At 31.1% G+C, this 26113-nt stretch overlaps 1 protein-coding gene across 35 annotated transcripts in view; it reads right to left on the bottom strand.

Moving 5' to 3' along the window:
- Positions 1–26113, bottom strand: part of LOC133335537 (calcium-activated potassium channel slowpoke) — a 147528-nt gene that overhangs the window by 34068 nt on the left and 87347 nt on the right. For 12 of the 35 annotated variants that reach the window (XM_061543823.1, XM_061543818.1, XM_061543813.1 and 9 more), the window contains exons 10-15: positions 18656–18808; positions 17723–17878; positions 8288–8400; positions 4301–4459; positions 2227–2303; positions 1493–1528 (exon numbers count right to left, since the gene is read on the bottom strand). In XM_061543823.1, the coding sequence (XP_061399807.1) occupies positions 1493–1528; positions 2227–2303; positions 4301–4459; positions 8288–8400; positions 17723–17878; positions 18656–18808 (694 nt within the window). Of the gene's footprint in view, positions 1–1492; positions 1529–2226; positions 2304–4300; positions 4460–8287; positions 8401–17287; positions 17401–17722; positions 17879–18655; positions 18809–26113 lie in introns of all 35 variants that reach the window. The other 23 variants (XM_061543820.1, XM_061543848.1, XM_061543832.1 and 20 more) reach the window with 3 other exon arrangements.

Here is a 26113-nt window from a genome sequence, read left to right as displayed (position 1 = left end):
CAGTTTACAAATTCACAGAAGGATAGTATTGGCCAAAAAATGCTACTATGGTGCTGTTGTATGGATCTGGAGCATGGGTACTTGCGGAACCAGATGAGGCAGCTCTTGGGGTATTTGAGAGTAAATTCTCTGAAAGGCCTATGGGAATATCTGTGTGAATATCTCCGTCAAATGACCCATGAGTTGTACGATCTATTCTCGGACTTTGACATAGTCAGGCGTATCGAGCCATCTCATGTTGCGAGAATGGATGAGGATGCCCCAGCACAAAAGGCATATAAAAGCAATCCAACTGATTGTTCACGCTGAAGGGGAAGGCCGCAAATTCGATGAAAAGATCAGGTGGAAGACAACATTTCCGAACAGGGTCTTTCAAATTGGAAGAACTACGCACTAGACCGACGTGTCTGGAAACATTTTTTAAGCTCGGCTTATGGAACAAATGGTATGTCACAAACCAGATAAGTAAGTAAGTGTTTGTCAACTGATAAAATAAAGTTCTGGAATGTGTAATTTTTGGGTAATTTGGGTAATAAACCAAGTATTTATGAAGAAAATCGAAAGTAGATCTTAAGAAGTCCAATTTTAGTTGAAGGCCAATTTACTTATCCCTATTCTGTACTTTGAAAATCTTGAGTTCGTTTTTCAACGAATACATTTTATACAAAGTAATGTGGAAAATAACACCTATTTTCAACATTAATTTCAAGATATTTTAGAGTATTAAATTTTATTTTGCCCTTTACTTTGAATTAATGTAAAGGCAATTCTTATGGGATTGTTATTGTACCAATTTTCCTCAAATGAAATCTTCTCAATAGACAAAAAACAATAAAAATTGAACCCAGCTGAAGACATATTTACAGACTTTCAAACATTTACATATTTTACAGCCAATAATTTGAAAGTCAAGCTTTTGACAGCTTTTCACAAAAAAGGAAATTAAATTTAAAAAAAATCTATTATCACCACAAGAAAAACCAAGAATAACACATCGAAAAGAGGAATCAAAAATTATAGTCAAACAATTTAAAGCAATATTTTTCAAAACAATGACCAAAGAAATACTCGAAATAAAATCTTAAATATTTAAAACACATACACACAACCAAAATTATACAAGTATTATTATTATTAAAAGCACTGGAGTGCATTAGTAACAGAGTAGTAGTAATAGTAGATTAGAATGGTAGTAGTAGTAACAGAAATTGAATATTTTATTAATGGTTCATTGATTAAACGGTTTGTCAGAACTTTGGGGGGAAATTGTTTTGTTTTCAGTTTTTGTTTGGTGATGGTGTAGGTTATTTTGGTTGTTGGTGGGGGGTTTTGTTCATTTTAGTTTGGTAAAAAATAGGTTGGTTGGTTGGTTGGTTACAAAAACTAAACATTGAATTGAGTTAAAAAAGAGGAGGTTAGTCATATTTCAAACAAAACACATTTTTGGAACTTATTTGAGAATTGTATATATATGACAAAGAGAGTGATTTACCTAAATCATCAAACTTGTTCCTGGGCTGAACTGCCACTGTTTGTTTTTGGTTAAGAGTTTGTTTTATTTAATTTTTAAATTTTTGTTTGATTGGGATATTCGTGATTAATTTTGATAGTATTTAATTTTTTGTTTTGGTTTCGAAAAAAGTCAATTCAATTAGTGGTAATTTTTTTAATTTGTTTAAAGGTGTTTCATTGGTGGATTAGATTTTGTTGTAGATCGTTAAGGTAGACGAAGAAGTTGTAATTTTCATTTTTTGTTTTATTTTTTCATTTGTTTGATTGATTCATTGATTTGATGTTAGGAGTTAAGGCCACGCCAACATGTTACGAGTAGAGTAGTAGTAGTAGTAGAAGTGGTAGTTATATAATAATAAGACAATATAAAAATTTGTAAAAAAATATAAATATTTAAAATATCATCATTTTTGTGTATATATCTTAAATTATGAAAATCTTAAATGTAATAATAATATAAAAGTTGTATTATTTGTTTTAAGTTTTTCTCATTTCGTTTGTAAGTTTCAAATGAAACACTTAGACTTAGTATCACTGTATATAAATAGTTTGTAAAAAATTCAAACACAAATATTTGATAAAAATAAATAATATTTGTAATAATCAAAATCAAAATTTGCACATGAGAAATTTCTTTACTCTAAAACTGATTAGACGAATTTTCCAAAAAAGAAAATCTTTCAAAAAAAGAAGAAAAGAAACATTTATACTTACAGTTTTTACATTTGCATTTTTTAATCAATGTTTCATCTTTGATATCTTCATGGCATGCCTTGCAGTAGAACCAAGCTCTGTAAGTGAAAATGTGGAAATTATTATTCGATGTTGAAGGCCATTAAAAAATTAAGTATTAAATAAAAATCTAATAACTAAAAATTCTAATTCAGCTAGTAGTTTTTAATGCAAAAATCGGAAAATTCAGCCGCCATGTAGAAACATCAGACAACGGCATGAGATCGATTGGCTTCGCGGATTCTAGCATCTTGATATACACAAAGTCATAGGTATTTATCCCGATCAAACAACGAACACTCAAATTGATCATGTTGTGATAGGCGGAGGGCATTTATCCAGTGTCTTAGATGTGCCATGGTTCGCACTCGTCTTAATGTAGCAGCAAGACGATATGTGCCAACTATAGAGGAATAAGTCTCCTTCCCATCGAACGACTGAAGCCAATGGCCAATGACATTATTGAACCAACCCAATGCGGCTTCAGGACTGGCAAACCCACCATTGACCAGATTTTCACACTACGCCAAATCCTGGAAAAGACCCACGAAAAACACTTTGACACATTCCACCTATTCTTCGACTATAAATCCACATTCGAAAGCCCTATCTGTTCAGAAGTGTTTAAGGCCATGTCTGCGTTCAGTATTCCTGCAAAATTAATACGGTCATGCAGGATAATTTTAACTGGCAGTTGAAGTCCGAATGGACCTCTCGGAGCCCTTTAATATCGAACGAGGATTCAGAAAAGGTGATATTTTATCGCGTGATTTAACAGAAACAGGAATGACACTCTGTACACCAAACAAAACATGTTACTCGCCTACGCCAATTACATCGAACATTGCGAACAGCCACATTTAAACAAATTGAGAAGGAGCCTGGCAGTAAATGGCGTGAAGACCAAGCGGATAGTATCAACGTGTAAGATGCCCAGTAGACTCGGACCAACTGTGGAACTTGAGAACTGCAGCTTCGAGGAAGTCAAAGAGTTCATATACCTTGGTACCGCCATAAAAAACAACTAATGACATCAGTTCTGAAATTCGGCGGAGAATAGTGTTGGCCAACAGTTGCTATTATGGTCTAAGTAAGCAATTCAGAAACAAGGCCACCTCTCGTCAGATAAAAGTCACACTCTACAATACAATGATACTACCCGTGATAGTGAATGGATAAGAAGCATGGGTATTTGAGAGAACATTTCTCCCAAAAGATCTACGGGCCGATCTGCAGCGACGGTGAGTATCGGCGTCAAATGAACCATTAGCTATACCATCTATTCTCGGACCTCGACATAGTCAGGCGTATAGAGCAGCAGCGACTACGTTGGTTAGGTCATGTTGTGAGAATGGATGAGGATGCCCCAGCTCAAAAGGCATATAAAAGCGAGCCAAAAAGCTCAAAAGGCATATAAAAGCGATGGTTCACATAGAAGGGGAACCATGGAAAGATGAAGTGGAAGAGAACATTTCGAAACATGGTCTGTCAAATATTAGTGTCACAAGCCAGCTAATTAAGTAAGTTAGATATCTTGTAAGAAAGAACACAGACATAATCCGCATAAGCTTTCAAATTGTCGTGATAGACAATCTTGCCTTACTCCCGCGTTGAAGCGAAACGGTGGGCTGGTGTGTCGGTTTTTTTTATTTTTGGGCATTTCAAGTTGATCTTGATTTCAATTTTCATGTGCCAATGTCCAATCCCATAAAATCCTGTGGTTTTAATTGTGTCTTGCGTTAGTTTCGTTAATAATTATTGGATTGGTCTGCTGTAGCCGGCCCTAGATGATGAGGCTGCCATCTATCGTTGTCTAGAAATAACGTCTTCTTGAATTTAGTGTAGTGGTTGAGGTCCTTGCTTATCAATTCAGTCTTGACATTTCTCTTTGGAAAATCCTATTCTCATTGATGTCGAGGTTAGTTATTCGAATGATTCAATTGAAAGAATTTTTTGCCTTCCGTTTGGATTCGAAATAGGAACGTATCGATTTGTAGTCAGGGGCTATGTCTAAATTTGACAGTTTTACCATTGTTTTAATATTCACGTTACTTACCTTTTGACTTCATCAGCACTTTGTGCTATGAAAAATCCTTGAGTATTTGCCTGGATCTTGGCATTTCTGGGATTAATGGAGATTTTACTATCGGCACCATCTTCATTGCCTTTTATTTCAATGGCCAGCAATAGAAGTTTCAGCTTGGAGAAACACAGTCTAATTTTTTACGAAATGGGAAGGACACAGAAGAACACACACAAAGAAAGAAATAATTGTTAATAAAAATATTTCAAAATATATTAAAAATAATTTAGATATAAGCCCTTAAATATAATATTAAAATATATTATATTTTTTTATTATTAAATAGATAATAAAGTGTGTCATAATAATTATTTATATATATGTATATATGTTTTTATTTACAATACAGGCAGAAAGACAGGCATTTAACTACGACAAAAATGCATTATCGTGCAAACTAATTATTGAATAAAGATTTCAAAGCCAAAATAAAAATTAAAAAAAAAAATTAAGCATATATATTTTATAATAAGAAAACAGACAAGTCTAGATACAATAAAAAAAACTCTAATTTACAAGACAGTAAATATCCTTTTTACCAAGACAAATACACAGACAGTTAATGGAAAGGACAGTAATCCAAAAATACAGAGAGTTAGAGAGAAAGAGATAGACATTCATACAAAAGGAGAGACTATGGGTTATGTGTTCGGGTGGATGTAGTGTTGTTTCAAACTACTCTTTGTTGTTGTAGGAAATTTGTTGTTCTAGAGGATTTGTTAAAAAATTACAACATGCTTTACAGGTGTGGAACTTTCAGAGGTGTTAGATAGGTTGCTGTTTCAAATGCATTTTTTTCGGTTTTGTTTTGTTTTTTTTTTTTTTGTAAATCACTAAGAAAACGTTACGAAGTTTATTCGAAATAAAAGTAGAATTTATTGTTGGTGTTAAATATTATTTTTGTTTTCTTAATTAAAAAATTATTGGCATTCCATTTATGTCATTTATATTCTTGCTAAAAAAAACTAAAGTATTTTTAAAAAACAATCGATTTAATTCTTGTATTAAAAAGTTTTAATTGTTGTTGGATGCTCATGTTATGACATGTTTGTTGGTATTTTCTTAATACTTTTTTCGTTTTAATGAGTGTTTTTTGTAATAAAGATATGATGCGACGACTATTTACACCAATATGTGATGATGTGATAAATTTTCCCATTTACACAGTGTCATGGGGGGGGGGGGGTGATTTTTAAACTTCAAATTTGACAACAGTATGAAATCTTATCAAAATAGAAGGAAATCAACAAATTTGAAATATAAAATATTTTTAATATTTATTTTCATTTTCCAAAAAATTATCTGCATTGAACCACGAGACATTTCGATCTCTATATAATTACACCGTTTCTAAATTTTAAATAGACGTTGGACAAATCTAAATGTTCATAAATTGAAGGTCCATCTAGAGTATCGGAGCCTTAGATTTTTTTGTAATATCTTGGAGACATTATTGAAGGCGATTTAGCTAGGCCCATATATTCGTTGTGATTTTATGCAAATTAAGTATGAATTCAATTGCATTTATCTATATAACAACTTCACAATAGATCAAATGCCGACTTTTCGACCTTTGCCTTTCACAAAAAAGTCGAATCAAAATAGATTTTCGACTTCTATCGAATAACAAAAATTCGTTTTTCGACTTTTATCCCTTCGACCAAAAACTTGACTTTGGATGGTGAAACATTTCTATTAGGGATGGAAGACCTTGTGGAGTATATGAAAACCTAGACGAAAAAAATCGCTACAGGTCAAAGTTCGGGGATATGGCGTGATTATTTTTTTTTTTTGCTCGTGACCCTATTATTCTTAAAGAGATAGCTTCATGTCTTCATTTGTAGCTATTGTATGTATGTATTGAGGTTACATTTCTTAAATCGAATGAGGAACTTCTTTGTAGAACATTCCGTCCTTCTAACTCGGTTCCTTGCATGTCATTTTCGTTATTTATTTTTTGAACCAGTCTTCTAATATCACAAAATGCGATTTTTCATCCTCGAAATATTCTACAAAAATATTGCTCATAAGATTTTAGTTGGTCCATTCTCAATTTGACCAGATTCGTGTCCTTAAAAACTTATTTCAATAGATTCAGTATACATTCCTTATTATGTTGAACTGTCGGATTCGTACGAATTATTTTTTAAGGACCGGATAATAAAACAGATAATAGTCCGGTTCTAGCTAGCTTTCTTATAATATGCATATAGGGTATTGAAACCGGTTTTGTTATCTGAATAACCGGTTCAAAAAAAAACAGGTTTTCCTCGAAATTATTTTTTAAAGATATTTGGCCTAAAAATATATGTTTTTGGAAAATAATTCGGACGAATCGGACAGTTCAATTCACTCCATTGATTTTCTAAATTTTTGAACCGGATAATATAACCGATAACAGTCCGGTTCAATAAATTTAGCACGGGTTCTCTTCGAAATTTATGTTTTTATGTTATTTGGCCTAACAATACATGTTTTTTAGAAAATAATTCGTACGAACCACGCCATATCTCCGAACATTGACCTATTACGAACTTTTACTTCGAGGGTATTTATATACTCACCAAGGTCTTTTATCCCCAATAATAATTATCCACACTACAGACCATGACCTCGATTTTGTCATACAGTGTTTTTATGTGATTTTTTTTTCATTTCATGTGCGATAATGAACCAATTGTCGAAAGTCTTATTCCAGCAAACGTTATTACTGGAAAAATCACTTCGATGTAGCTCAAGCAACGTATGAGGGTTTGCCTAAAGTCTTCGGAGAAATTTGAAAATACGAGTGAGGCTCAAACTAGGGGTTTTTAAATGTGTGGACCGGCGAAAACATAGAGTTGATGTGTCATGTGTCGTACAGCCATAGCTTGACACCCCATAACTTCATTATTCTCGCACTTCAGAAAAATACGTGGTAAATGATTTTTGAGTCTAGAAGAAGAAACATCATTGTATTTGATTGTCCTAAACATTTCTCGGATCTTCTACGAAAAATCCCATTCCCGATCCATCTGCGTAACAACAGGTGGCATGTTTGCTAGTTTTCCGCTATCTCATCATGTCACCAAAGCTCACTTGACTTTCTGCAACAATTTTACATAACATTTTTTGGCCATTGCTGTCCGATGGACTACCGAGGCTTATGTTAGAATCGGTCTAATAACGTTTTTATAGATCCAGTGCATCATCTTTGGTTTAAAACCCCTACAGACCTTCTGCAGAAGGACCAGCACCTGTGGGCTTTATTTTGATATTTCCATTTATGTTTCCTGTCTAGGATGACCCCCACATATTTAACTTTATTATGGCTATCACTTTGTTTTGAAAAACGGGTTCTTCATTCCTATTTTTGTATTTCTAGTGAAGAGATTTACGTTAAGGTCCCTTGGCCTCACCCAATTATGGGCGTTTCAGCCTTCCTACTTAGATTTAAAAATTTATATTTTGGAATTGTCTCTATTGAAATGGGAAAAAGTGTATAAACTATTATTGGGTCAGAAATATGAGGTGTGATCAAAAAATAACCTTTATTAGAGATATATGGAATACTTAAAATAAATATTCTTATTAATTAAATACCTTCAAAAAACTTTTATATATCTTTTTATATATCTCCCATAGACCTGTTATATTTAAAACCCTCTCCCAAACTTTTTACAAGACACTGTGTAAATATTTGATAATTTCAACTATTAATGACATGTGTATGTATTTGTGAATCGTATTTTAATCCTTTGGTGGAATGATATTTTGCCGGATGATTTTCTTTTAGAAGTATGTTTGTATGCATATGTGGGTGTGTGTGTGTGTTTTGTTGTTGGTATGATGGAGGTATGCTCAAATATATAAGTTAAGGTAAGTAAGGTTGTAAGTAAGTAAGTAGTTATACGTTTATATATTCAGAGAGAAGAAGAGAGAAATAATATGGTATGAACAAATCATCTCTAAGGGTCTTACTCGCTGGCTTGTGGGAATGTCATGCCGGTAAATGAAGGTGATAGGGTTTCGGTATACATCTCACACCCTGTACCTTGAAGATAATCATTTTGCCAGGCCTGAGTATCTGGAGACTGAAAGTTAAATATACAACAAAGTTTTCTATGATTATGAATTTTGTTTAGGTATTCAAGGTGGGTTTGGTTGGTTGGTTGTTTAGTGGGTGGGTTGATTTTATTGATAGGTGGTTTGGTTTTGGATTGTAAAAAAAATTTTTGTTATTCTTTTGGAATGGGAATTTCCATTGTATATATGAATTTTACTTTGTTTTTGTTAAATCGATGTAAATGATAATCAGGTGATGATTTGTGACAACAGGTCATCGCCACTTTCTTACATAGGTCAGGAGGTCGCAGGAGCACACAATACAAGAAAAACAAATTCAAGAATATGGGGCTAGATAGAGAATTGCAGATTTATTACATTTGAGTCGCCATTCATTCGATACGATGATTCTCCTCACACAACCTTTCTTTTTTTTTGTATTTTGATTTTCTTGAGAGCTGGGAGGGAGCTGGGTTTAGGTTGAAATTCCAAAATGTGTGCATATCATCATCAACATCATCCTCTGTGAGTTTGTTTTGTGGTTATGGATTGTTTGGTGGTGGCTTGGAAACCATGCTTAACCATACTACTATCACACAGTTTTAGTTTTTTTGCTTCGCATTATTCTTTTGTTGGTCGATAGAAAGGGTAGACAGATAGATAGTTGCTTGGTCGGTTGGTTGTTTTGGCAACGAAAATTCTGTACACTTGCAATAATAATAACTTAACAAAAACAAATTGGCATATTTTGAAAAAAAGCTTTGAGCTTAATTAATTTGTTGTTGTTTTTTCTGTTTTTTGTATATCTTTTTGTTGTTTTGCTTTGCTGCAGCCTTAAAAATTAACTATAGCACTAACCCTATGTGTTTTGCTTTGTATGTTCTTAAATAGTTATTTATTAGTTTTTTCTTTTTGTTTACAAAATGTGAAATCGATTTTCATAAAAAAATGATCTGTTTCTTTTTTCTTCTTGATGATTTGAACATGAGTGAGAATGCCTAATGTGTGCATTACATTGTTGGATGTTACAGTAATGGAAAGTTATTAATTCATTTAATGTCTTAGAAACAAATTATTTTGGGAATAAATCAGATGTCGATTACTTCATACTAGTGAATAAGTTAGTTATGGGTACGAGCCGCCACCATAAGATTGAATGTATATTAAATGTATCATTCCGTTTGCAACATTTCGAATAAATATTTATGATATAACTCAGAAATTTGCTCGAGCATTGCTCGTACGTCTAAAATGTTTGGTATTGTAAGTGGGATATATCGGTCCACATCGAAATCGGTGGAGATTTAGAGGGCAGAGGGCACCGAGGGCAGATAGTATTGAAATCGATTCCGCTTTAGATAAAGACCACATGTATATTTCCATCCGGTTTTCCAATCCATTCATCCATCCAAATATCTAAAGATTCTTTTCGATTGGTTCGAATTTGTACACAACGTACCAAATTGGACCTAAAATATCGCGTATTGCATTTTGTAAAATATTTTTAGATATCGATATAACCCCTATCTGAGTATGAGGTTGTATTTAAAATATTTATTTACAGCAATATCCATGTGCCAATTATGGACGTTGGAAGTTCCAAGGTGTTTCCTGATTCAAAGAAGAAGAACCTAGGCTTTGGGAGTCGTTCATGCTCTGACGTCAACTAGTGAACGTGACCCAGAATCTTCTACATATAAATTTATAATATGACGTGAAAAGAGGCATATAATTCTAGTACCTTTCCTAAATCTTCAATATTTGGTAAATTTATAATCATATCATATATTGCTAATAAGGAACATGAATTCAACCAGAATTTTGAACATAGTGTAATTTTATGAAACCTAAATATAGGATCCATCTCATTTGGTATATCATCCTCAAATTGTCAGTATTTAAAGGGACCTCCCCCTTTCTCGATTTTAAATTTTCAAGATTTTTGTTGGGCTGGTAAATGAACATCAATGCATGTTAAGGTTTGTAACTTTACACATATATAATTGAAGATTTAAAAGAAAAGAAAAATAATTTGCAAAATTTGGTTGTTATTGTTTTTGGTGATTATGGAATCCGGAAATTCCAAGGAAATCCGGAAAATCCAAGGCTGGTGTCTGGCTCTCGTATGTACTAGGATTATTGACTTCGCTCAAAAATTTTTTTTTTTTAATTCGCCTATTTTTGACTACAGACTATGTTACAAAAAAAAAAGGAAGAACTTCGCCGATTGGCTCAATATTAGATTTTGGAAAAATTACCTTCATTCGACCACAAATAAATCGGTTATATCTTTAAGAGTTGTTGAGATTTTCAATTGAAAATTTAAAGGGACATTATTGAATTAGTGTAGGTTCGAATTAAATAAAAAAAATCAAAATTCAAGTTTTTGAAACCGAGATGCGGAGGCTCCCTTAGACCCCTAATTTACATTTCGTAATATTTGTATTAAACTACGTTAAATACGAAGATGACATCTGTAGGTTCATTTCTCATTTCATTAGGTTTCAATACAATATTTGGAATGTCAAAAGGTGAAAAGTCGTCGATAGAAGAGTAAGAAGATGACAACGATTTAATTAGAAGTAATATAGTCGGACGAGGAAATATACACAACTACAATTTGTCATTAAGTGTCTGCGGAACAAATTACCGTGTTTGGTCTAAATTTTGCGACACCCTCGTGTGCAATAATAACACTACTAAACAATCTGAGAATATTAAATTTACAGGCCAACCATTTCACTTTAGCAACTTCTCCATGCTTATTTTTTTACCAAATATGCCATCTACAATTTTCTTATGTTGAGTCCTTCGGGTTAATAGAAAAATTGGTAAAAAATAGGTATTTGACCCTTATTTGCCAGAATCTTTTCCAAAATTATAGTATTCGTCAAATCTACATGCAAAATTTAGTGACGATTGATCCCAAATTTCGTGGCGTTACAAACCGTGAGCCACGTAAACGTTTAATACCCTAACATTATTGTTGTGTGAACCATTGATCCACGGCCGCCATGATGTGTAGAAATTATAGTGGGTAAACTGACATGATGGGCAATGTTTCTATTAACGAATACTTAGATATAAGTAAGTAAAATACTGCTTTGGGAAATTGACATTAGCCAATCTTTGTGTTATAAAAAAATATACAGTGAGTGTAATAAGTGTTTTGCCTCAATACGAATTTGACAATATTCCAATATATTCATCAAAAGCCAGCATATTAAAGATGTAAATTGAATTATGTGTATTTTGCTTTTTATTATTTTATTAGAAAAAAACCACTACACCTCGCACGTTTGGTCTTTCTTTAACTACCATTAGGGATAACCATATATTATAAGCGATTCGGTGACAATTCCAACAAACCGCGGAATTTTTTCGAGAGTAGTTTCTCACATTTAACTTCAGTACATTCTCCAGCAATATTTTATGTCACATTTAGTCATTTCTCGTCCTAATATCAAAATAAGAGTATAAAATATAGTCGTGGCGGCTTCAAAACATCCCAAATTTGTTTAGAATAATAAAAAGAAGGTTTTACAAAATATAACGCGAGAACAGGAAGTTCAGAACTATTAAAACCAAAATTCGACAAAAAAATAATTTAAAAAAAAATATCGCGAAACCCATTTTCCTGACTTAGAAATCGTTATTGTCCATTAATATTGATCTAGAAACCGATATATGTGATTAAAATATCAACAAGGTGGTCAGATTCAAAGATATGAACGGTTCTAAAACCATAACAATAACATAATTCTTCGTCGAGTAGTATTGTCTTTTGAAAAGCTGGGGTAGCTGATGGCGAATGCACATTCAATATTTTGTCTCTGATTAAAACCATCAGTTGCGAATAAAATGCAGCAGGAAATAAACTAGTCGATCTATTTATTTTCGAAATAAGAAGTATTTATATTGCAACAGAACCGTTCATATCTTTGAATCTGACCTCCTTATTGATATGTTTATCATATATATTGGTTCCTAGATCGATATTAATGTACCATACCGATTTCGAAGTCAGAAAAATGGGAGTTCACGATATTTTTTGTAAATAATTTGTTTGTCGAATTTCGGATTTAATAGTTCTCGCGTTATATTTTGCACAACCAACATTTTATTGCTCAAGACATATCTGGAATGATTTGAAGCTGCCACCACTATATTTTATGCTCTTATTTTGATATTAGGACGAGAAATGACAAATTGTGACATAAAATATTGCTGGAGAATGTATTGAAGTTAGATGTGAGAAACTACTCTCGAAAAAATTCCGCGGTTTGTTGGAATCGTCACCGAATCGCTTATAATATATGGTTATCCTTAATGGTAGTTAAAGAAAGACCAAACGTGCGAGGTGTAGTGTTTTTTTCTAATAAAATAATAAAAAGCAAAATACTTTTTTGTGAAAAACATTTTTGGGTTGTTATAGATTTTAGCCGATACCTTCGAGGCCAATGGGTCTTTCGCAGTGATTCTTGAAGAAATAAGATCTAAACATGTCCACAAACATATTCCATCACACATAATTCAATTTACATCTTTAATATGCTGGCTTTTGTCAAATATATTGGAATTTCGTCAAATTCGTATGAGGCAAAATACTTATTACACTCACTGTAAATGTTTTATAAATATAATTTATCTTCCACGAAAATATGCCCACTAATTTCATTTTTACAGATCCAGTATAAAACCTCTGCACTTCAGAACAGGTAGGAAGTTTAAAAAATATAACATTTGAAAATCATCACAAAATAATATTTCCATTATTATAACATCCAACATTTATGCACATAAAAAATATTATTTTTTTTTCAATTCGAGGGCTTTATGACAGAAATTTCGAAACAAGTTGTCAATTGGAGAAAAATGAAATTTGAAAATACTAAATTTAGCGTATGCAATCAATCAATCAAAAATAGCAAATTTAACCAAAAATACACGAAAAACAAATGCCATATTCATGAAATTTTACATTAATGACGAATTATCATAACACCCTCGAACAACATTAAGCATTTCATAAAAAAATTAAATAAATAAATGTATACATCGATATAGAGAACATGTAGAGAAGATATATGTCTGTAGTAAAAAATAATAATAGTAGTGTCTTAGTATTTGTTGGAATTTTTGTATTAGTAGATAGAGTTGTAGTTGATGGTAGATAAGAAGAAAGTCATCATGTTTACAATAAAACCAATAAATCAAAATGAAATTCTTATTAAATAACACAGTAATGACAATAATAATAATCATAATTTTTAATAGTAAATATAAGAACGGTAATAATAACAATAAGAGAACTAAATACATGAAGAAAAACGTTTTCTTATTTATATTTCTTTTTTGTTTCGTTTCTGTTTCTGTTTCTTGAACTTAATTTATTATTTAGTTTTATTTTTTTTAAATGGAGCAGTACAATTATAATAAAAAGCTGTTTCACAACATCGAAGGCAATCAATTTTCTGTTTTTTTCGTTCTTTTAACACATTTATGAAGAAACATAAATAATATCAGATATACGAGTATGTATTTGAAATAGACAGCAATGTATTTTTCTTTCATAATTTGTTTTTGTAAAAAAAATATTTGACAATAATTACAACAATACAATTAATTTAATTTGATGTTGTTGATATGTTTTGTTGTTTTCGTTTTTTATATTTTTTATTTTTTTGAGAAATGTACAAAACACAATGTTATGTTCAAGGGAAATTTTTGTACAACAATAAAAAATAAAGAAAAGGAAATAAATTAAAGATCATGCCATGTTTTTGAGTTTCATTATAACTATATGTAATTTAGAGTATTTATGATTTATGAGACTACATTTTATATTCACAATGTTGAATGTAGTTGTTAAACATAGCAGTGTAGTGAAAAACTAGCAGCAAACAAAATGTTATGAAAGAAATGTGTTTCAACATATTTAGTAGCCCATATATAGTATTTTATATAAGAAGTGTGAATTGAATTTTATACAAAATTTTAAGAAAAACTTGAACCCTAATAATCACTCAATGAAAAATTGCTTAATTTAACCTAGAACCCTATTATTCCAAGACATTTTTATAAAAAATATGATGTGTAAGTAAGGCCTGGAAAAATTGGAGTTTTAATCGTTCTTAAGGACGACAAATTATTTTTTGATACTAGTACGATATTAGGCCACCCAAATAAAATTTGAATGGCTAGAATATATCTTTCAGAGTTCTTCACACATTCAAATGACTTGTGCATCCCGTTGGATCTTTGCTGTAATCAATATTGAAATTACAGTTGCCAGTTTCCGATTCACAAAATGCTGGAGTCTCAGGCACCAGCAAACTTCTCAGTGAGGTGGTATCGCTTTTAACGTTTGAGTATGAAATGTGGACAATGCCATACGTTCGCCACTAATAAACAAACCAACTGTGATTACGCCTGACTATTTTGCAAAATCAATCAATTATCACTTGATGGGGTAAAATCATTTTATATTTTTCGGCTATTTCAGGTTATTGATTTATGGCTAATGGTCAAAATTATCCAGGAAATTAATTGTATGATAAAATGCGAATGGTTTATCCGACGTGAACCAAACATTGTAGAATTTATAACTCTACTTAGCCTTGGTTGATACCGAAGATGGACCCATTGATATACTGCTTCTAGTAAGTCCCCATAAAGGATCAACATTCTACATATTTATAAATCCAATATTAGGTTAATGGAATGTCCGATATGATCCAAATTGTGCACATCCTAAAATTTCTTTCAATCCCATATTAAGTACCTGGCACCTCCCACATAATGGTACCTTTCCAGTAAATAATGAGCTGAAAATGCATTTTATAATATTATATCATGCGCCCAGAGCATCCTATTCAAACCAAACTTTGCACCATGTAATCATGTCTGTTTTTTGTTGGGACTCATCGGTCCACTCCTTTTAGTACCTACCCCACAAAGGCTCAAAATTTTGAAAACTTGTAAATTTCATATGGAGCGAACAGAATATTAAATTTCATCCTAATTTTACACATCGTAATATTTTTACCTAGCCTGGATTGAATCCAAAATTGGGACTACTTCGGGTATCTCCTCTACATTGGGTAAATATTTAAAAAAATTTTTAGACCAATAACAATAGTACGATCTAATGCAAAAAATATTTCTTTCAAACTTAGTTTAAGTTGGAAGATGGGACCCATCGGTCCCCTCCTTCTGGTGCCCCTCACACAAAATTCATAGTCAAATTTTTGCTGAAAAATTATTTAATAAATAAATATAAAAAGTACAGAATAATTGAATGTCTGATTTTATCCATTAGGGGTCTATAGGAAGAGGTTGCCTCTTCTGGTACAGCCCCTTGTATAAAGGTTATAATAAAACCTGTGATTTATTCCGTAGACCTCTGAGTCGGCAACACCGGCTGACACTTTTTCAGTTGTTTTTGACATGACAATATTCTGTCAAATCTAATGAAGATCTTTTAACATATCCAGCTTCTATTATGAGTTTCAGTCACAAGAAAGGATTTTACGACCTTCAAGTGTTCTACAAAATCTTGCTCATAAGACTTCAGACATAGTTCTTAAATACTAAAAATTGATAATCGTGTGTTTTCGTGGACTTTTTCCATTTTTACCTGATCTATGTCCAATAATAAAATGGTATAAATTGGAGATTATAAAGAACCATCGAATTTATCTGAAATATTATATTTATCATAAACTATCATACACACCAATTCTGGCCGCAACAAAAATCTAGCTCTGTACTAAATTTGGTATCATTTATTACGCTTTGTACTCTGGTATACTTTTTCCACAAAAAATCTAAATTTTAAATATTGGTTCACTTAAATCCAAATATAGTACCATTTAGTGGATATTAATATAAATTTCCATAACTACCTACGAATTCCCAAAACATCCCATATACCCCAATCTTAATTTCAAATTTCCGGTTTCTAGCTCTATCGGTTCACCTAAATCCCAATTGTACCAAATTTTGTACCATTTAGTATCTAAAAGTACAAATTCCCAAAACTACACCCTTACCCCAATCCAACACTTCAACAGTAATTTTATTTCCAAATTCCAGTTCTAGCACTACCGGTTCGCCAAATACAAATGGTACCACATTTAGTACTTTTCGTACCGTTCTAGTACGAATTTCCAAAATGTCAATCTTATCTGAAACGTTTGGACCAAGAGTGACCCTCTGTTTTCTAATACCGGATCCACTGAATTGTTTTGCTGTTTTATTCAATTTAGCTGGACAAATTATATTTAGCTTCAAACTGCGCAGTCGTAAAAAAGCTGGACAATTCAGCTAAGAACAGCCAGGCTGGCAAACCTACTACTTAACCGGAAAATAATCGCAACACAATTTTTTACACAACTTATTATAATATTTACAGAAATGAAGGTCTGACATTTTCCTTGCCTATCAACTGTGTAATTTTCACTTCGGACTATTCCATTATTATTATAATTAATTGATCACTCAAAAACATGGCAATATTTCAGTGAAATAAAACTTATAATACAATTTTATACAAAGTAAATGAATTTTAAATGAAATAATAAGCTTAAAATTCAATAACTCAAATTAAAAAACAAAACTAAAGCTTTATTTTAGACAGACAATTCCAAAATATAAAATAAAATTCAACTAATAAAGACAATCAAAGAAAATGTATTCTTTCAGACAGGAAGTAGTAGAGGTATATAGGTGTGTGTGTGTAGAATGTTTTTGTTGTTGTTGCTGATATTTATCATAGACATACAAGTAAGTGTACGAATAATTTATACGATTCTTAGAACATCTTAATTTTAAATAGGCGTAATTTTAAATTTATTTGTATTTTTTCTTTATTTGACAATTAAAACAAATGCCAGAGCATTTTGTTAAACTTACTCAGTGGCCTGAGCAAAAGGTATCCCGATAAATGTCGGACTCAAGGTTTCTGTGTACATTTCCATGCCTGTGCCACGTAGATAATCATTTGTCCAAGACTGCATGTCTGGCGACTGTAGCGAATTAACAATTAAATCGGTAGATGGTTTTATTTTTTTGGGTTTATTTAAAAAATTATTATTTTCATTTTGTTTTCTGTTGCTAGCGAAAAGAAAATGATTTAACTAGAAGATTCTATGAAGAAGAGCACTCGGTTGTTCCTGGTAATGTTTGGTGGTGATAATGTATGTGTGTGGTTGGTTGGTTACTGCTAAGATTAGTTTCTTTGTAGTTGTTGTATATCTCTCACCACCCACTCTCCCTCATCTCAGGGAGAGTTGGGATGTGATTCGAATTGTGTGTTTTTTTTTAATCATGGATGTAGTTGTAACTTACCGTTTTAAAGGAACGCATAGCAAACAAATTGGCCATCATGGTCGAAAATCCTGGCGCCAAACAACTTTGTGCGATAAAGCCCAGCTTCAGTTCCGCCAAACAAATGACATCATCACCCTGTTTCCAATCCCACGAGGGAATATTAAGTAAATAGGCCTACAATTGGATGTTACAAAATTACAAATAAAAATTGTACAAATTTTGATTGGGTTTTTTTGGTGGTTTTGATTTTTGATTTCAAAATTACGTATTGAACATTAACAACATCAAAAGCCGGTTACGGAACAACTCAACAACTTTCCGGAGAAGTTGTCACTTTTCTACTGGAAGGATCAATGGCGCATTGTAACAACGAGTATTTAGATGGATATGTGGTATTGAGTTTCGTAAATCTTTTTTTTCATTCGCATTGATCACAAGATCGGTTTTGAAAACAAAACAAAAACAGGGTGGGGGAAAGGGGGAAATTATGGAAAGGCGTTTGATTACACAATCCCAATTATTGGGGGATTGAGGATGATCTCCATTCGATCATGGTAGTTTTATTTTTCGGACCACACGGACATTGTTAGTAGTGGTGATGGTGTTGGGGAAATCATTTGAGGTGGTGGTTGAGGGGGTTGGGTGACGACAACACATACATAGCATACGAGTTTTTTTAACAACATTTTGGAGACAGAATGTTTGTTTGTTTGTTTGCCTGGGTCACATATGTACGCATATGGACCTACTCAATATCCACTTCCGATATACATGCATACGTTTTTTAAGAGAGTGCGTGTGTAAGTTAGTTTTACGGTATTTTTTTTTATAAATTTTCATAGCTTATTTTTTGTTTTTCGTTTTTTTAGATTAAATTTTCTTTTTTTTTGTTCGCTTTTGTTTAGTCTAGCATACTTAATTGGATTGTGATTTTAAAACCAATATTATTACCTTATTGTGATATTGCATTAATTGTATAATAACTCTTATATCATCACTATAATTTTTGATAGAAATGACGCGCATTATATTGGCAGCATCTTCGGCATCTGGATCCTGACAATATTTATTTGCCAGCACTAAACAGGCATCAGCTTCATGGACCTTAATAATAGTATTATAGAAGAATATAATAAAGTTATTATACATTTAAAGATGTTTTGTTTTTTGTTTGTTTTGTTGTTGTTTATTTTGTCAGTAGAATTTGTTGTAGAATTAGTTTTATTTATTTATTTTTAATTGAATTGAATGAATTGTCGTATGATTTTCCTTTCATAGATGTGGTTTATTTGTGATTGGGTGGGTTGGAATGTGTGGGTGTGAGTCTTTTGAATATTTATATAGTATGTGTTTGGACGAATATTTGTTTTTTGTTGATTATTAATTATTGTTCGTGTTTGTTTTTTGTTTTTTCAAATGCAAATTGACAAATGACATGTACAAGTACATATAATATTGTATGTATGAGTATTGTTGTTTTTTTTATTGTTGTAGGTTGTATGTATGGGTGACACAGAGTCAACAATTGAAAGCCCATTTATGAATTAGATGATGACTTGAAGTAAGCATTTATTTATATGCAAAACAAATATATATTTATATGGTCCAAAAATTATAAGAGAAAACAAAAACGAAGAGAAACACAAGAATGAAAGGAACGAAAAAATAAACACAAAGAAAATATATTGATAAATGAAAAAGAAGAAACAAATAAAACAATAGATTTGTTCCCTTAATAAATTTTTTAAGATATACAATTAATTTCAAATAAAAATATTTTATTGTACTTGATAGAGTTGACCTTTGGACTTTCCATTCAAATATTTAAGGAGTTTTTTCAAATATTTTTTATGTATTATTTTAATTAGTTTATCGTTTCATAGATTTCATTTCATATTTATAACTGAAATATATTTTGAATGCAATTTTTCTATTTCAAAAATCTTTATTCATGTTATTTACTGAGGGAACAAACATATTGCTTTTAAACATTTAATAATAATCATTTTTATGTGCTTTTGGTTACAAATACATATATACATTTTTTAAGTACAACAACAAACATTAATGTGAAAGAAGTTTTGCATGCATTAACAACAAATGTTTTTAACAAAATAGTGGAAAGATTTTGAATAATATTTTTGTGTAATAATTGTTTGAATATAAGCCTTTATTGGTGAAAGGTGCTGCATCAGGTCAAATGTGAGTTTAAAGGAAATTGCTCTTTAAAAAATATACACATTGCAAATATAATCAGATATGTTTTTTTATTTTATTTATTTTTATTTTTTATTTTTTTTTTTTTTTTTTTTTGAAAACTGTTCACCTAGATCTCTAATTCAAATAAAATTTCTTATGCTGCTGGAAACGGATATAAGTAGGTCGAATAGGTCATAATTGTATATAAGTATAAGAGTGAATAACTCAATTATTTTGTGAAACATTTTTCTCTTATACGAGACATTCCTCTATATCCTTTCTCTACTGCATTTATGGTACAGGGAATTGCGTAATGATTAAAAAATAATAACTTCTGGTTAGAGATTAGGTTTAATAAATTGATTAGAGTCCTTTGATTAAAATGTTGAGATATCTGAGAATAAATATCCCTAAAGAAATACCGGGTGCTATTAATATGGTTCAAATAATGTGCTAGGAATTTATATCTAGACTGGATTGTTTTTCTATGAAATTTGAAAAATAGATTATTATTAAATTATTGAATATGTTTATTGAATTATTTTAGTAACGGTATGTTTTTTTCCAAAAAAAAAAAAAAAACAAAACTAACGACCAATTTTATGGTAATGCATTATGGGCCAGAGATCCCATTTTAGGGCAGTGGGTTTATGAAATAAATAAATCTCACATATAAGTGTTTCGAGGACGCTGATTACGATTCTGCAAGAAACACGTAAAAATTTAATAGGGTGGAACGAAAACGGCGGGCAATTTTTTAAAAGTTGAAATAACCATCTACCGAAAAATAATAGATTTTTCCCCCAACCTAATATATACGACGGAAATGCATGCCATTTACGTCGCTATTTCTAATGGAACATATCTGGTCCGGGAGCCAGTTTTTAATATACACATCGTCATAACTTGACTATATGAATCAATTCAGCTATGGTCTTTTGGAAGCAAAGCGACGCCATCTTACTCGATTAGTCATTGTGTCAGTTTCGTTAATATTATTTTATTTCATCTAAGCAGATTTTTTATTCCATCTAAGTCAGCCTCGGCAATGGAGAAATTTATTGTTTTCTACAAACAATGCTTCCTTTAATAGTTTAACGATATTACCCTTGGTGGCGCTATATCTTGACATTCCTAGTTTCTGTTAAACTTACATATTGATTTTGAGTTTGGCGGGTCATATAGACCTTGACTTTAATGTTTACAAAAAATGTCGTTCAATATTTTTTTATTTTAAATTAGAGAAGAAAAAAATCCTGGATCACACATTTTTCCCAGAGTATAACAAGGTTGGACACGACCGTCTGTATTGTTCCGCTGAGTGTTAGAAACATAGAAAGGTTTTAACCACTCATATTGATATATTTCTAAAACATGGTTTTTAAATGCTTGTTTTGGCCGGTCACAATGGTGTTCTGTCACAATGGTATCTCCTATCATTTGGTATTTTATGCACGTTTTTTTCAAGGTCCTAGCCCAATATTCCAACATAAGTGTGTGTAGTTTGGTATTTCGTTTTCTTCTGACACCAAAACAATTTTTAGTCCACCTGATGTTAGATAGTATACCATGGAAGTCCCACAGATTGAAATGTTCGTACATGTATTTTTAACATTCAATATTTGTAGATTTTTACAGTTTAAGGCATAATAAACTAAAAATTTTGCATTTTGTGGGAAATATACCGTTACTAAAATATGCTTGTTGGATTAATTTTAATCCTAAAATCCTGTAATTTTCCGGTTAACTATATTTAAACCATTAAATCAAAGTTAAAATTAAAAAAAGAAAAAAATAAAAATGTTAAAAACATTGCTAAATATGTTCCTAAACTATTATAAATATATTGATTTAAAATGAACAATATACACATGCTCTATTTAAACTAATAAATCTGCATGCGCTTTAAAAATATAAAAAAAAATTAATTTACAAAATTATAAATTTCACAAATTAGCTCAAAAAGTATTGTAATTGAAATCTATAAACTAATACAAGAAAACATAATTTTTGTAAATCTTATGTCGAGATAATATTTTTTTATAACTAGTTAAGTTTATAAAGTTTTATGTATTTATTTTCTCGACATTACCATTACAAATAATTATGTTGCTTAACAACACATTTACAATTAAATTTACAACTTGTTTTACAATTATCCTAAGCTATTTGCTAATTATTGTATGTATAGTTTCTTCGTTCATAAGATTATAATCAATTTTTTTTATTTATTTTTTTTTTTTTGCAAAAATTATAAACTGTTAAGTAATCTTTTTGATTATTTTGCAATGAATTCGCTACTGTTTTTTAACTTTTACTTTAATTTTATATTTTTACATATATAAAAATTACAAAAAAGTTGTAATTATAAAAAAAACTAACTCCCATCATTTTCCCACTGAAATTACACATCAAATATTGTGGTGTACACGAGGGGAAAAGTATGGTGTTATTTTGTATTTCAATAACAAACTTAATAAGTAATTACTCTATAATTCTTTCTTAGGTGTATAAATAGTTTATTAATTTAATAATTATTCGTTTCTTGTTCGTGAAATTATTAATTCTTTTTAAATATTTTTTTTTATTTATGAATAAACATTTTCTAATTTATATATATTGAAACATTTACATTTAACATATTTGACCTGAATTCAATACATTATACATTGCTGTTGTTTTCTTTGTTTGTTGGTGTAGGGTGTTTTAGTTGTTGTTTGTTTTCAATATTTAGCGATAGAAATGAAATCACATTTAAAGCTACAAAGAGTAGTTATTTGAAAGTGTTATGCTTGTGGAAATAGTTTTTATTTGTGTTGTTGTAATGTTATGCTAGGTTATGCTTGTGTTTTTGTGAAACCAATATAAACAACATTTAAGTGCAATTAGGAAATTCACTAACAAGTTGTGTGATTAAAGAATTTTTCAATCATTTATTTTTTATTACAATTATTTGTCTTTGCTGGATGTTGATCAAAAATCAGTCACACGATATTGATTTAAGCTGGATTCTCGTATTCGATTGACTTCTTTATTACGATACATTTCCAAAATATGACTCAATTTATTGATAAGACGTTAAATTTTTATATTATGTAACTCTTCATCTTTCATAAGAAACCTAGGATCAGCACAAATATTCCTATCAATACTTTGTATACAAAATTGGAACCACAACTTAAAATACATTTAATTTAAATAAGTTTAAAAATAAAACCTCCATCGTACTTAAGACAGTAATGTTAAATTTGCAATCAATTTCATAGATAAAGACAAAACCATGTCTCGAATTATTAATTTTAGTAATATTTATATTGTAGTCATTGAAATATATTTTCCTTTTTGGCTATTTCAAATAACAAAAGCTTCGCATATATTTATGAAATTGTGTTTTAAATTTCCATTTGACCTTTATTTAATCACACAACTAATATGTACATATTTACATTGCTATATAAAATTTCCTTTATTCACATTTGAACTTAAATATTGTTTATAATAATTTCACTTACTTAGAAGTCTAAAGTTTATATAATTTGTGAGAGTATAATGATTAATAGGATAGAGGAAATATGTATAAGATGTTCAAACTGCAATTTTCCAGTGAAATATTTGTAAATTATTTAATTATAAAAAATTTAATTTTATTTACAATTGCAGTGAGAATATCTAATATCAGCGTCGAACACTCAGATTCCCATTGTTATTGTAAAACTTGTACTGCTGAATGGCCATATTCGTAATTGAAAATTTTAATGTTGTTTCATATATACAATATAAACATGAAGTTGGGGTCATTTTGGATAGTCAGAATTTTTTTATGTCAGATAAAATGTTCAGTCGTGTTTTGGTGTGGCCTGCATTTAACATTAGTTGAGAGGCATGCCATGGCCATTTATGACAATCGATTTTTTTTTTTTTTTTTTGCAAATAAATGTTTGGTGTTAGTAGATATCAGAGAGGCCGCTAATGATATTACTAATTCTATGAATTTTTAGGCATAAAACGTACGGCAACGTATTGCAAGATCATACGATATATAAGGAATAATACCATGAAGTTATTCCCAGTTTACGCAAGGCTATTGTTCCGAAAGGCACAGAACATTGGAAACCTTTACCCGAACTTTCCAACATGCAAATTTCATACATGTTATTGGGTAGTTAGTTTTCTCGAAAGATAACAACTTATGTAGCATAATATATGGACCTCATATAAAGTCTAAGGTCTAGAAAGTTTGGTATTAAACATTGGTATACCTTATTTTTCAGATTTTAGCCGCATGTATGACACTCGGAAGAGGCTGTGATTTGGCATTCAGGGTTCAAAAATGGCACATAATATTCAATGTTGATGCTTTGACCCGTTCATTGATCCCATTTCATTTAATGTATTTTGCTTGTCCTAGACGTATTTTTTAATCGAAGTGACAGTGATTTTACATTCCGAATTGTTGGTGGGTACAACAATTATACACAAATAAATTTTAATATATGTATGTATGTTTCGGAATATGCCCTTATATAAATGTTAGGACCCAGTTTGGGCTGGCAGAACATAACGACGCACATTGGTCGATATCAATGGTTTAGCGGCGCAAAATTAATGATTTCTAGACCAATTGAGATATTTTTTTCAGCTGTACCTATGAACTAGATCGGATACGTTTTTGCTAATACTCCCATTTAATGTTTACCCCTTCTTTTCGTGTTTTGAGGACTTTTGGAAAGTTTTTTTACTCACTGGCTGCCAAATCTCCCTACCGAAAATGATTAATAAAAATGATTGAGGATTTTGAAAACGCATTTCGATACCCAATTACAAATTAGCTGTAATTGGGTATGATATGTTTTATTGCTTACCAAATCTTTCTTCTAAAAAAATAAATATTTGTCAATTTTTTGAGAATTTTGAAGAAGCTTATCAGACAGAGTGGCAGGTTTGGCATAAAAAATCGTTTTTAAACCCTATACAACTATGTTGTCAGGGTATTATATGAAGTTCGGGATTGGTCAAGGAATTTTATAATTTGATTTTTTACTTTCGCGACGCTAAATCATTATTTCAAGTTTTAGATTTTTATAAAAATATTTAAATATTTAGTCACCTGACCAAGCCCCAGTCTTCCCTAGTGTCTAGGAATTGTGAAGAAAATTTTTGGTAATCTCGTTATTGAAATCATAAAATACTACGACGATGTGCTTAAAAGGTGATTTTAGCTATAATCGCTTTGTAAACACTGGTTTAAATATATAACATTTCGTGCTTTGTTTCGCTGCCAAACATATTTAGTTTGGTTTAAAATAGTCACAAAATCAAACAAAAGTTCTGGAATTAACTTTATATGTGGCCAGACAGCTTTAAAAGTTAAATAGCCATATGGGATCTGTGTGTAGAATATGGTACAACAAACAAGGTTACAATTATGCTTCGTTTCTTATTTAAATATTGTTGAAAATTCTCTTAAATTTAGTCCGTTTTCGCGGGTAGATTTTGAAATAGTCATTAGGAATTTTTCACTCCTAATCTATAGGTTATCGTAATAAACATTCTTCAATATTAAAGTACTATTATTATTTAATTATACCCTACACAACTATGTTGTCAGGGTATTATAGCTTTGTGCAGCCCCAAATGTTTGTAACGCCGCGAAATATTGGTCCTAATTTTTATACCGATCGTCATATCTCGACTAGCTGAGTCGATCTAGACATGTGTGTCAGTCCGTCCGTCTGTCCATTATAATTTGTAAACACGATACAGGCCACAGTTATGGACCAATCTTCACGAAATTTTGCATGTAGGATGGGTTCTGGCCAATGAAGACCCCTATTGTTTTTGGAAAAGATCGGTTAATATTTTTATAAAAAAATTTAAATTTTTGTCGGTTTTTCTGGTCGCTCCAGAGGCCGCAATTATGGCCCAAACACCGCGAATTTTTGCATGGAGAAGGGAGGGTTAGAATAAGCGTGCATGTTTTGATAAAGATCGGTCAATATTTAGCGGGTCAAATGGACCCTGACTTTTGTGTGAAAAATGACAAAATTTGTATTATATGGCATATATATTTACTCCTGGAGGATGTAGACCCTAGGAGTTGATAACATATCCAAGAGGAGTGGTTGACCTTTAAATTGATACCAAATATAGTGATGTATCTACTCAGATGTGGGAGTTACAGTCAAATATTTACATGTGCTTACGTATTCA

This window comes from Musca vetustissima, unplaced genomic scaffold (genome assembly GCF_032173495.1).
Source record: "Musca vetustissima isolate MV318-11 ecotype Yass unplaced genomic scaffold, APGP_CSIRO_Mvet_v1 utg15158, whole genome shotgun sequence".
Taxonomy (NCBI): domain Eukaryota; kingdom Metazoa; phylum Arthropoda; class Insecta; order Diptera; family Muscidae; genus Musca; species Musca vetustissima.
This window is presented reverse-complemented; position numbering and strand designations above follow the sequence as displayed.